Source organism: Medicago truncatula, chromosome 1 (genome assembly GCF_003473485.1).
Source record: "Medicago truncatula cultivar Jemalong A17 chromosome 1, MtrunA17r5.0-ANR, whole genome shotgun sequence".
Classification (NCBI taxonomy): Eukaryota; Viridiplantae; Streptophyta; class Magnoliopsida; order Fabales; family Fabaceae; genus Medicago; species Medicago truncatula.
The window spans coordinates 37,038,922-37,052,876 of record NC_053042.1 but is presented as its reverse complement, the minus strand read 5'-3'; the positions used below and the strand labels follow the sequence as shown (position 1 = coordinate 37,052,876).

The following is a 13,955-nucleotide window of genomic DNA, read 5'->3' as shown; positions in this document are numbered from 1 at the left end:
TTAGGTTTTTTCTAGATTACCTTTGAAGAATGGTGGGTAAATTACCCACCAACCAATGAAAATGAGCAATTTGTTGGTGGGGTCAAGATAGTTCATGGATACCACTTAAAAATGTGTTTATGTGGCTAATGTGTATTGGTTGGGGTAAATTACCCACCATTCTTTCATGGTACCCTAGTTGTCACCCTTTTATTATTATATTATCTATCACTCTTATTTGTTACATCTAAAAACCACTTCTACTACTACTTTGTTGATGTCAACGACCTTATTATCTTATTTTAATTCAGCTTATTATTACTTTTTTTTTTTTATTGTTAATTCACCTATTCATGTCTTGTTGTGCAAAATATATGAGCCAGTTTGAGATAAAATAAGCAGCTTATATGTGTGTTTGTCTTTCGTCGATCTCCGAAATCGTAAAAACAAGTAGTTTCTTTTATTTAATTAAGTTTAAGGATAAAATGGTAAAATAATTTTAAAATCCCTCCCCCTCCCCTTGCGAACCAAACACATTTTTAATTAAAATATCTCCCCTCCCCTTTCCTCCGTTAAAATCCCTCCCCTCCCCTCCCCTTCTAATTCTTGAACCAAACGGATGCCATTTTATGATACAACTGAATTTTTTTAAGTTTATATATGCCCTCAATTGATTTTCAACCCAAAAATTGAATCAATTCAGAAACTAAAATTAAAGAGTAAAGAGATAAAGAGAAATAACATGGAAAATTTATAGAGGTTCACCGATACCGTCCTCGCTAGTGGTGCGCTAAATCTTCTCCTAAAGATCTAAGTCAATGGAGTTTGTTAAATATTGAATATCAAGTGTTTGATAAAATATGTACATCGAAATTATTCCTTGAGACTTACAATATCAACTAAGAACTCCAATACTTCAACAATTATTTAATGTAGCCTTTGGTTCTTGCCTCACAAGAATCAACTTCCAACCCTACAGGTCAATCAATCACTCTTGATCAACCAATGTGATGAGTCAAGCAATCTGAAAGTCTCCTTGACCTTACCTTATCTTATTTAAAATATTTGTACAACCGTTTTTGTACAACCTTCTCTCTCATACTCACATTATATTCTTATTCTCTCTTTTTCTTTCTCTCTCTATTATTTTTGACCAATAAAAAGATATCACAACAAAATTATCCCAAAAGTTGTTCAAATATCACTACTCGTTGGTAAATGCACCAATTGCAGGCCATAACATTATATAACTTAAAATATAATACTTAAATCAAGAAAATAACATTATACAATCCCATCTTATGTCATTTTTATAAAAGACATGAGTCAATCAAAATTAATATATTTGAATCTAAATCTCCAGAGCAACTGCGAAACGGCTAGCAAACTGTTACGTCTGTTTTTTGACATAGTAGTTATACTTCCAAGAACTCATATATAAGGAGTATTACTCCCACAGAATGTTGCGTGCAAATGATTGATGCTTGGATCAAAGAGCTAATTGACTGCTTGCAAGACCCATCTATCTCAGTCGATTTCAAGCTCAAACAGAAAGCTCTTAATTATGTACAAATAAATGGGGGTCTATATAATATATGCGGTTTAATTTAAATCGATTTTTGGATATCCAAAATGCAACATGTATTTTTATTTTATTAATATTAATATTAATATTAATATTAATATTAATAGTAAATTGTGAGAGCTTAACTCTTTTCACTATACTCAACCACGTGGTAAGGCTAAAATACTCTGTAAAAATTGTTGAGATACTATCTATTAAAATTTAACTAATAATAGAAATTGTTTAAGTTATACTTAAAATTCAAAACTACGACTAACTATATTAAAATTAAAATACTATTACTAAACTTAGAATTGCACAAACAAAAAAAACATTGCAATTGCAAATACAACTCTGATGATAAAAAGTTGTAGAGACATTTGATATATTTATGTGCAAATTCGTTCGCGCATTGTTGTGGCATGGAGATATATGTATTTGTGCACTGTATCAATTGATCAATGTGAATACTATTGGTACATCTTAGTGGTTGTACACTAGTTTATAGACAAATTACAAACGGCCTAGTGGCTTTCTTGTTCAACACGTCATTTAAGCACGCTACAAGCCTACAATACAACTATGCTGACTTCAATGTTGAGTGTCTATGTCAACAAAGCTTACCATTGTAAAATGGAAGAAATAAAAGTTAACAAGATGCTACTTATAATTACATCAACAATGTAAAATTTGGTACTCAATTATGCATACATATGATCCAATTCATATATTTTCTTCAATATTACATTAGGCCTCAAACTTCATTATTTAGATATCAAAACAAGAACAAAAATACAGAAACACTATATAATAATTGATATAAAGTTAGAACACTCAAAAACAAGTAATAGTATCTACATCATTATTTTGCATCTGGCAGAAGAAGAAAAAAAACCAAACTAAAAGTTGCCATGTAACAATAATAACTTTGATGTTGTTTGAATTTTGAACAGATATTTTGATTAAACAGGTACTGTCCTAGCAGACCCTGCTGCCATCTCAATAGCCTCAGCATCGTCATCTTCGTTCTCACCACTCATCTCTTCCAATGATTTTCCATTTGGTTCAGGTACTAAGAAGGTGAATACCATTCCAAAGAAGTTGACAACACCAAGCACAATGAGGGAGTTCTTGATACCAATACCAGTTGGGTAACCATGATCAGTCTTCGTCGGATCCTTACTTTGTGCAGCATATAAAAATCCAAATGCACCAACAATTGCTCCAGCCTTTCCTGCAGCAGCTGAGATTCCGTGACAGGTAGATCTAAGCCTTGCCGGGAAAATCTCGGCTGGAACAACAAATGTGGTAGCATTTGGACCGAAATTGGCAAAAAAGAAAGTTAATGAGTACATTACAACAAACCCAATTCTGTTTTCTTTCTTAGTCCAATGATCATAAGGTATAGCTAGAGCAAACATGAAGACGGTCATGAAGAAGAAACCCATCAATTGGATCGCAAAACGACCCATGTAATCGATAAATGCCACTGTAAACCAGTAACCTGGCACTGTACTGCACAATGCTATAAGGGTTTGTGCTCTTGCAATCCTATACAGTTCGTTAATTGCATTCATTTCTTTTGCTGGAGGGATCCACCCAATCGCGGTGAAAATATCCTTTTGAAAAAGATTCTGACTGTAGAAAGCAATGTCCAACAAGAACCAAGTAGTTGTTGTTCCCAACAAGTGCAATCCGTGTCGTTTTGCGAATTGTCTGGTAAAAAGACCAAACTTTTGGTTTTGATTCTCAGCCAAATTTTGCACTTTTTCCTCTTCAGCTTCAATTTCAACTTGTAACACCTTAGACATATCAGAAGCAGCTTGTTTACCATTCTTAGCAACAAGTGCCGTGTAACGAGCTGTCTCAGGCATCTTCATACGCCAGTAATAGGTAAGTGCTGCCGGAACAGCACCAAACATCAAAATAATACGCCAAACGTAATCAAAAGCCGGTAACACAAGCGACGCTTTCGCGTTTTCTTCATAAGTAGGAACTTGATATTTGTGATCAAAAGCAGCAGCTACAATCAATGCAAATACTCCACCAGCCATGATTCCAAATCCTTGCATAGCAAACACTGCAGCGATAAAAGCTCCTCGCGTCTTCTTGTTCGCATACTCAGACATAATTGTAGCAGAAAGAGGGTAATCACCACCAATTCCAAAACCAAGCCAAAACCTGAAGAAACAAAGTGTTGCCATGACACCCTTTGGACTATTTCCAAAAGATAGACCTGAGGCGAGCGAACAACCTACCATAAGCATAAGGGTTATACCATAAACTTTTTTCCTTCCTAATTTGTCACCAAGCCAACCGAAGAAAAGTTGGCCAGACAAAGTGCCGACTAGGGCAACACCAGTTACCGCAGCTTGTACACCGGGAGGAAGAACACCTGGCTTTGGTTGGGTAGGATCTGTGTAATAGATTCGTCCTAACAATTTTGTGACAAGGGAAATGCAAAAGAGATCATAGGCATCAGTGAAAAAACCCATTCCAGCAATCACAATTGCTGTGAAATGGTACATTTGTGTCTTCGCCACATCGAGTGCATTAAGCACTCCTAGTTGTCCTGCCATCACCAACTTTGTTACCTGATTACAATTTCACTGCACAAGAAAAATATGTAAGTTTCTATATAAGCAAGCAATTCCATATAGACCATGTTAAGATAAACAGTATAACTAAGTACTTATAGTATAGTATAAATTCTAGTCATATGAGTGTCAATGTATAAACTACTTACATAACAAAATAAAATAAAGTCAAACTCTTTAAATAAGCTATATTGGTCGGAGAGCTTATGGAAATAAGTTGAAAACAACTTATGGTCATGGCATGAGTTGTTTTCATAAGTTCTTCTATACGGTCTCATAAGTATTTATATTAGTGACGGTAGATAAGTTTAAATAAGTCAATCCAGACAGATTCAAGCTCCTTTAAGAAAAGAACTAGTATTTCTATTTTAACTTAACCCTCAAGTTTTTAGGGAAATGACTCGGTTACTTCGTAGGTAAGTAAAATCTAATCGAAATTGTTTGTTTGAGCCAATTATCTAATTAAGGAATTCAAAAAAACTGATATTTTTAATAATAAAGAATGAATCATATGAAATTACACAAAGAGTTCCACATTTTTTAATACTAATTATCAAGAAAAATCATTAATAAATTGAGCAAAGTAGACTTTTGCAATAAATTAATAATTTTGAAAGTTTGAAAAAACAATCATTGCATCTGATGTTGATTTTCTCAGGCTAATGAAAAACGAAAACAATTGATGAAGAAAAAAAAAATGCAGCCGCTGATGTTGATTTTCTCATGGTCAACGGTAGCAGAAAGTTGAATTTCCTCAATTAGTTTCTCCTATTATCTCAGCATTTAGACGAATTTGACTCTAACGTACTGTGTAGCCAATTTCAGGCACATTCACACAAGAAAATCATATCAAAATTATAAAATTATATTTAACTCGGTATCCGTTCCAAGGATAGAATTATCTAGATCCACCATCACTAACAATATTATTTAAAGTCAGAGCAAAACATGTTTATCCCTCTCTTAACAGCTAAAATCCTATAAAATATCTAAAACATGTTATGCAAAAGAGAACTAAAAAAATAATTGTTGAAAATATGGTTTCAACTTTTGAACATATGAGTCAACTTTATGATATAGACCTTACAAATTATTGTTAAAAATTTGGTTTTATTTTCATTTTCTTTTCTTAGAGTCCCTACCAAAACTCAAAACAGTCACAGATACACAGTGAAAGGATAAGGGATATAAAACCAATTGCAGAGGCAAAGGATTTGAGTCTATAGTTGTTCAATGATTTTTTTTTTTTTTGAAGAGTTGTTCAATGAATTTCATTCTATATATGTAGAAAATAAAGCATAGATAAATCTTGGGTGTGTTGTTTCATGTAAAATCAACATAAACTTAAATCAAGAACAAAAAATATAAAGGGATTAACAAAATGAAAAAGAAATAAAGGACCTTCTATTTTGTTTGTTTCCTTGTATTACTTAATACTGGTTGAGATAAGGGGTGGCAATAGCACAATATTATCCCAAAAGTTAGACAAAAGAATGATGAAATTGGAATCAACAAATGATTTGAGTAAAAAGAGATCCCAGATTCTATGAATGATGAAAAAGTTATAAATTATATTATTATAAGAAGAAAAAAAGCAGAAAGTTATGTTTGTGCTTCCTATTCTAACTTCTAATTGCTTAAAAACTAAAAAGTGGGGGCCTCCCACTAAGGAACCTCTCTTCCACTAAAACAGAACCTCTTTGTCATAACTTTTAACTCATAACAAAACACAACATAACTTTTGCATTAAGAAAAAAAAAAGCTCTTAGAGAGAGAGAGAGAGAGAGAGAGAGTTTACCTTCTTGTTTGTTACACCTTGGTGGATTGAGGAGAGAGAAACATAAGTTGAGCTGTTGGAAATTTAGAGGTACATAGATGGAGTGAGAAGGTATGTGTTTATATATCCAAAGAATGACACTAAAATCCAGAATCAATGCAGGAATCTATGGTATATGCCCATTATGGAGACTTTAATATAAGGTTATTCATACTTTCAAGTCAACGTGTTCGCAATTTGCTTGCCTACCTGTTAGTTATTAAAGGCCTCTTTTTTTATCTTTTGTTTTGAATTTTCCACATCATTAGTATTAGTAATAATTCTTAAAAAAATCAAAATTAGTAGTACTGTTAATTAAGGACACAGTTTATCTCATGTGTAATTTAAATTATTATTTTATGGTTGGTAACAGTTGTTGGTGATATCATCAAATTCACTATGACTGCTCATTAAATGGTCCGCCCTGCCTCGGGTGCATAGATAAGTTTCTTTATTTTTAGTTCATGCCCAAAATTAGTTTAGCAAAATAACATTTGAATTTTCAATAAGCTGTTTTTATTTATTTAAAATAACTAATTTCAAAAGAAAAAAACAATTGGTAGAGTCTTGAATTTAGTCAGTTACAACTGAATTGAGCTTAGGGAAACGTTTCTTGTTCATAATGCATAATGAGCGATTTAAATTACTCAATCATTTCCTCAAAAAATAAAAAATAAAAATACTCAATAATCATTTTTTGTTTAAGGAACATACTCAATAATCATTATCGCTACCTTCCAAATGATTCACAATAATTTTCTCTAGAAAAAATAAAAAAGAGATTTGAACATTATTTAACTAGTTTATTTGTGGTATTGAATATTGATTGCATGCAAAATTGAAAGGATAATGGTGATCGCCCAAGTCAACGAGTCTATGGTAATGGGTCATAGAGTACTCAAGGGGTTGTCACTAAAGAAAGGGTTTTAGGCCTTTAAATTTTTTAGGTTTCATATTAGAGCCTGAATCTTTTTCATTTTAATTCACATTTTTTAAAGATTTTTTGGCCTAACTCGGTTGGTAGTTAAATGGAGAGTTGTTGACTTATAATTTATGCCACAAGTGTGATCGTAAAGATAGTTATTTTATTGATTATGTATATTAATTTCTTTTCTTTTTTCATATTAATATCACGTTAATTGTTGAAAATATATTAAGACAGATCGCCTTTTTCTATTAATATGCCACAAGCCCGTATCTTTTTCTATTAAAATAGATGTAAATTGTTTCTCTTTCTCCTCAGATAAAGATGTTATGATCATTTTCTGGTTAGGTTCCCTCCCAATTTAGACTGCTTTTAATCTTCTATAAGGGGTACTTGCCTTTCGACGGAGTCTTCTATGGGATCTAAATAAACAATGTTGACGTTGAGTGAACTCGCCTTTGGTGGGAGATCTTTGTTGTCGTTCTTTGCCTTCAAACTATTCTAGTAACAACATCTAACGACTTCATGGTCTCTTTTTATTACTCCAACCTTCTAGTATTCTAGTGGATATTTGAATGTTAAGTAAAGGGTGGAGAGAGTTTGTCCTGAATCTTTTAGAGCAGGATGTCTGATACTTTAGTTATATGACGAAGACGATTAATTTATCACCAAGTATCAAACTTTCAATGTTTCAACGTTTTCACCAGTCCTAAAAGTGTTCTTAAGGGTGATGTACCCTTTAACTTGCACTTGTCCACTAGAGAAGCCTAACAAGAAGTTATTGAAGGGTTGCAATTGGTCCTTGGCGAGATGCACCATCTCGAAGAGTCCTAGTAGAGGACATTAATTGAGTTGTCAAGGTAAACTAGGACTCTTTCATGTGCCTATTGAACACATGTGTAAGTTTCACAGTTGGGTGATCCTTGTGAAGAATGACCCCTTTAAGGGTCTCTGGTTGAGAAAGTGGCAGCGAGGACCATACACGAGGTGAAGTTTTCAAACAAGTTTTGGATGTGCATTACCTGGATAACATAATGTCTTCACACTGATCTTAATTTCCCTTAACATGTGATTCCTCTTGCTATAATATTTAGAGTTTTCCTGGTTGTTTCTTCACATTTCTTATTTAACTTTCCCCACTTCAGCCCCTCTTTCTTAGAGATCGTGGGGACCATTGTCGACCTGATGGTTGCATACTTGAACCTTATTGGCTTATAGAATTCTCGACATATTTCGTCAGATGTCTGTTCTGAATGAGTTTCTTAATTTCCCTTTTAAAATTATGGTACTCATTTGTATCATGACCTCAAACTTTATGGTTAGCGCACCACTTGTCCAAGTTAGGACTCATGTTTCCTTTTTGCGCTAGAGGTTCAAGCAATATTTACTCGTGTGCAAAATTTTCTTGAAAGTGTGGCTCAGTTTTGCATTCAAATAGGTCAGGGGAAATTTATATGGATTCCTTTCAAGGGATCAAAAACCATCCCATTAATCTCGTCCTTGATTTATGAACAAAATATGTTATCCCCAACCTTTCGATGAGAAGTTCTCATAGACATCTCATTCTTTCTTCTTTGTATCCTGAATTTGTTTCTCGACGTTATTTTCTTCTCATTGATATAGTATTATGCACGTGCCATTATCTCCTGCATGTTGCTTGCAGGTTTATAGACCAATGACTCGAAATTCCCTATCATGTGCCATTATTTCATCATTAGAGTATGAAAATATATTCTGGTCTCATTGAAACGTCTGAGGTAGTCTTTCGGGGACTCTAAATATTTCTCACGAACATTGAAGAGGTTGGTTGTCGTTACCTTCTAATGTTTGTTGGGTAATAATTGGTGTACAAACTTTCTAGAAAAATTAGTGAGGCTTGACATTGAACGTCGAGGTAGGTGTGTATGCCACTTCAATACATATCCTTCCAGGGTTCCTAAGAAGAGCTTTCATTTCAATTACTCTACAATGCTAATGGCAGTCATTTGATTGTTTAATGTAGTGAGGTGTTCTCAATGATAAGGTTTCTTGTCAAATAACTCCAACAAGGAAGGTTTGAAGTTTCCCAGGATTCGACTGTCCAAGATCACTTGAGATAGAGGTTAAGGGTTATCTAGTACAACTTCAACTTCATTATCCTTTCCTCTATCATTATGTATTGTGTTTACTTTATCCTGTTAGGTTTCATATTGGCATCACAACTCTTGTACAACAACTTAAATATCGGTCAATGCCTCATTCTCGCCGTCCACAAGGAGCCCATAACTCTAATATGGCTCCACTAGACTGTTAATACCATATCCAAAGTGCAACGTGGATCGATCGAGTAAAAGGACATATGCAATGTGTGGTTCCTTCTAATGGTAATCAAGTTACGAGTTATTAAGTTTGGATATTGGGTTTATGGGTCCTCTTGTTTATATTTTGCTCAACCTCCAATTTTCTAAGCAATGTGTGACTTCTAACTCACTTCACACTTGCCATAACAATCCACCCCTCATGCGAATGTCATTCCAATTAGTATTTTCTCCCTCAAGAAGAAGGTTTTTAATCCACATACACTTGTTATACTTGTACGTACGCCCTTAATACCACATGTTAGCCTATATTTTCAAGAGGCTCATTTAATGCGGTCAATATTAGTTGATTGTTATCTTTGCAGGAATCGAAGTCCTTTCCTCCAATTTGAGGAGTTTAACGAGATGTGAACTTCGCGTAAAAAGGTCTAAAAAGCTTTAGACTTCGACAAGACGCGAGTCAAGGATGCGATATTGTCGAAGCCAAGCAATTCTTGTTGAGGAGGGAAGATTTCGAATTTCAAAGAGAATCGGTTTCCTCAATAGAAACGTGGGAGACAAGTGGTTGTCTACATGGAAGAAGTGTTGATTGTGGGATTATGCTTTTTCCAGTTATTTTGGTATGTATAAATAGTAGTTTTCCATAGGGGAAAACAGGTCGCAAATCACCTATACATAATTCTAAAACACTCGAAGTACCGACGTGAGAGAAAAGAGTCATATAGAATGTATGTAAAGGATTTGTCGAACTACATTTATTTTTAATGCAATGCAATTTATCTTTCCTTTAAGTTTCTGCAATTTTATCTTTCAGCACCTTTATCTTGCATTTACTGCGTTTTAAAACCTTTTTATGTCGAAAGACGTCATACGGTCTCGTCTTGTTCATTAAGCAACCTATGAACGTGAACTCTCTTTTTTAAAAACAAATGCACAACATGTCCTAAGATTTCTGGTTTGATCCTGCTTGTAATAATCAAAACCAGCTCGTATTGTTTACCAAAATCACCAGTAAACACCACATCAATGGGATCCTCGGGACCCGGGGCCAAATCACCGTTGTCAAGAAGACTTCTGACACAATGATCTGGTCGAATCCTTCTCCAACCATTAGCTTTAATACTATTGTTTTGTCGTGAGAAGAGTTTGAGGGATCATCCATATTAAGCCAAAAATAAAACACAAGTGGATTGAACACCACATCTTTATCAAAATCATAAGGCATTTTATTTATGGGTTAGTTCTACTTTTATCGACCTCATTTTTTAAACAATGTGAGATTTATCCCTCACACTTGCCACATTATTCGACAATCCAAAACATAAATTACGATCCATTGTACCCAATAAACTGTTATAACATGTCGGTTTCATAAGCCGCAAATGTGATTTTGGTCCATATTTGTTAGTTGCAATTGTTGAAATTACTGAAGCTGTAATCCTACTGCTTGTTCATAGTGGACTCTTATTTTTCTTTTTGGTAGATAATAATAAACTCAAAACAATAAATAAATATTCTGAACTGAGTCTGAAATGAATGATGATTCTGTAAGGACAGACATAACGGCGCTGCCAATTTGCGAATATGAAGGAAAACCATTTGTTAGCCAGTTTGGCAGCACACTCATTTCAAGAAGTCAACTCCACTACTACAACTTATCTGTTCTCATTCAATAATTTCTCTATATTTTTTTAAGGTGCTCTATATTCTTTTTGAAGCAACAATTTATCTTATTATATGATTGATATTATAATTAAAGGACCGTTGATTTAAGCAAATGAATTTATAAATAAATATTTATTTTTGTAGGAGATATTTTTAGTAAAATATGATCATGGTTCATAATGGGTGCAACTGCCATTATGTAATTGGTCTTCAGGGAGGAATCGTGTTGCTGGAAACATAGCGTGCTCATCTTAGATTCATTTTGGCGTGGTGAGGTTCTATTGGTGTATTTCTTTTGTTTAGGGTTGAAATTAGCTGGGTGTATTCCCATCCTTATTTAATAACAAATTAAGTCACGATATGAGAAATGTTTATTGAACTAAAATTGAAACGTTGATTTAAAAACTTTTTCAGTCACGTTCAACAATAAAATTTTAACTTAAAGCATCCTCTAAATGTCTTTTCATGTGATTTATCCGGTGAGGATGGATGAGAGGCAACACTGGCGGAAAGTGTTTCGGTACAGTGTTGATGAGTCTTCGCGGTAGAATGAAAGGTGCATGCAGGCACGTTAGCACTCCAACGCTCAAGTCGGTAATGGAACTGAGAAAAAGTGTGTAGAAAGTGTTGTGAAAAGTGAACCGTAACTTGAGGGTGAAACAATGTCACCTTTATGTAGACGCGCGTTGTGGATAACCATCTCTGGGTTTTACAACATGTGTTTAGGGAACGATTAGTGGGCACGTGTAGGGTGATCCTCACTCAGAGGTGTGCTTACATGCGGTACAATGCACTAAAGTTGGCATGCTAGCTCCTGCAGGCACGGGGCCTGAAGACGGTGCAAGTTTATACCACGTGTCAATGTGGGATTGGTCTTGTGACAGATCTAGAACATCATGTTTATATAATATAATGTTATGGTAAAATATATGTAAAATTAATTTGTGATTCATATATTAACAACTAAAAGTTTGACCCGTTTTTTTTTTTAATAATAAAATTTATTAAAAAACTAAATCTTTGCTCAAGACGAATAACAATAAAATTTATTAAAAAATTAGATATTTGTTCAAGATGAATATAGACCGGTGGTTTAACCCAATGATTCACGTGTATTGTCTCATTATGAGTTTGTTTGGCAAAGCTAATCATGAGCTTATTAAGGATAGAGTTGTGTTATTTGAACATTCATATATGTGACAACTTTTGTGACAACCAAAATTTTATAAAGGAAATGAGGTAGTGACACAAAAATCAAAACAATAGAGAGAGAAAGTAAAAAGATAATGTGAGTATGAGAGAGAAAGTTGTCAAAAAAGTTGTAAAAAATGGTTGTTCAAATATCATTTCTCTTAAGGATAACTTATCTTGTAAAAACTAACTCATATTATCTGAATATAGTTGTTTGATAACATATTTTTCGTGTTTAAGTTTATAGCTTATATAGTGTATCAACTTTTCTTCTTCAAAAAATAGTGTATCAACTTTTCTTTCAATATTACCTTCACGGTATAAATGTTGGAATGTTATAAATAAACTTCTAACATTTTTTCTTAAAAAAAAAACTTTTAATATTTGATCAATTAAAATGTGTTTTATACAATTTGATAGTACTAATTGTACTTTTCTCATTTCATTATTTATATAATTCATTTCGTCGATAAAAAAATTGATATATCAATCAAAAAAGAAATTAGCTGACAATTTGCTTGTCTTTAACAAGTTATGAATTACCTCATTTACTTGTCTATGCACAAATTCCACTCTAGAATACATATAATATTAAGAGAAAATAGATTTACAATGCGCAATAATAGAACCAAACTAATTTGTATCACGTCTTTGACTATAGAAAGTTATCTCCCAATTTAATTCATTCATCCAATAGAGAGCTGAAAGTAAACCCAATGTATCTCCTACATGAAAATCACATTTTGGGTTAAACCACTCTATTTTAGCTAAAACAAAAACACCTATTTCGCCCCTTATTGTATTTGTATATATGTTGTTACCCTAAATGTGAATTTGACGTTAAATCCGGCATTAATTTCCAAGTTAAATCAAAAAAATGAATTTTTCAAATATAATCAAATCGAGATTTGAAGACAAAATAATTCTATTCAAGAACCCTAAAGATGTTAAATAATTGATAAAAATTAATTTTAGAATTCCAAATCACTTTACTTTCTCAAAAAAGTGAATCTATGTGTATATACATTTATTTGCTAATATCAATAATCGATTCCATTCATATTATATTAAAAGTAGTTCTATAAACATAAATGTTTATCTTGTAGAAAGTCAAATATTCTCTATTGAATAAAATAAATATAGCACTAACCTTGCAATTCCATGTTACTCCTTGGATTTCCATAAGACAATTTCTACATTATTCCTTGATAAATTGGGGTAATTTACCCATATCAAAGAAAAAAAATATTTTTTTTTGTCAATATTCTTACAATCAGTTGTCATTTTTATCTCAAAAATACCAAACTTTTCATCTTCTTCATTAATTTAACATATCAGAATCGAATCATACTTGTCATTTGGGGTAAACTACTCTCAATTCATCAAGGGCTAATAAAGGTGTCGCCGTTATGTATTTTTTTTCTTCTTATAATCACTTACTATTTTCATCTAAAGAACATCAAACTTCTTCATTCAACATGTGTTCTCAATCTTATTTGATTCATAATTGAAACCTACTTATCATTATTTGTAAATTAACATCCAGTTTATCAAAAGATAATATAGGCCTTGATATATAGCTGAACGAGAGATAAAATCCAATAATATGTTACAACATAGGTTTCAACCATTTTTTTTAGGGAACGTTTAGCCTGCTATAATCAAATTATTTATTTAAAACAAAAAAGGCATAATCAAAGAATACCCTGTCATACAAAAAATAAAAAAAATGAAACTAAATACTCCCTACGTTTCATTTTAGGTACTTCGATTTTGTTTTACATATTTATTTTAAACAATTAGCTCTATTGATTTTATAATAAAAAATCTTTATTTCATTAAAATACTCTTATTAGTAGTAGTTAGTGGAATAAACTAATGTATTGAAATACAATAAAAAAAAAAAAGGCAAATTATATGG

General features: G+C 32.8%; 1 protein-coding gene across 1 annotated transcript; it reads right to left on the bottom strand.

The window, feature by feature from the left end:
- Positions 1–2,244: 2,244 nt before the first annotated feature.
- Positions 2,245–6,132, bottom strand: LOC11421342 (low affinity inorganic phosphate transporter 1). Its single transcript, XM_003590710.4, has 2 exons — positions 5,939–6,132; positions 2,245–4,152 (listed from the first exon to the last, which is right to left on the bottom strand). The coding sequence occupies exon 2, from the start codon at positions 4,120–4,122 to the stop codon at positions 2,506–2,508; it is 1,617 nt and encodes a 538-aa protein (XP_003590758.1). The 5' UTR covers positions 4,123–4,152; positions 5,939–6,132; the 3' UTR covers positions 2,245–2,505.
- Between the last annotated feature and the right edge of the window lie 7,823 nt (positions 6,133–13,955).

Coding starts and splice junctions, on each gene's coding strand:
- LOC11421342 (XM_003590710.4), bottom strand. CDS start 4,122: ATGGCAGGACAACTAGGAGTGCTTAATGCACTCGATGTGGCGAAGACA.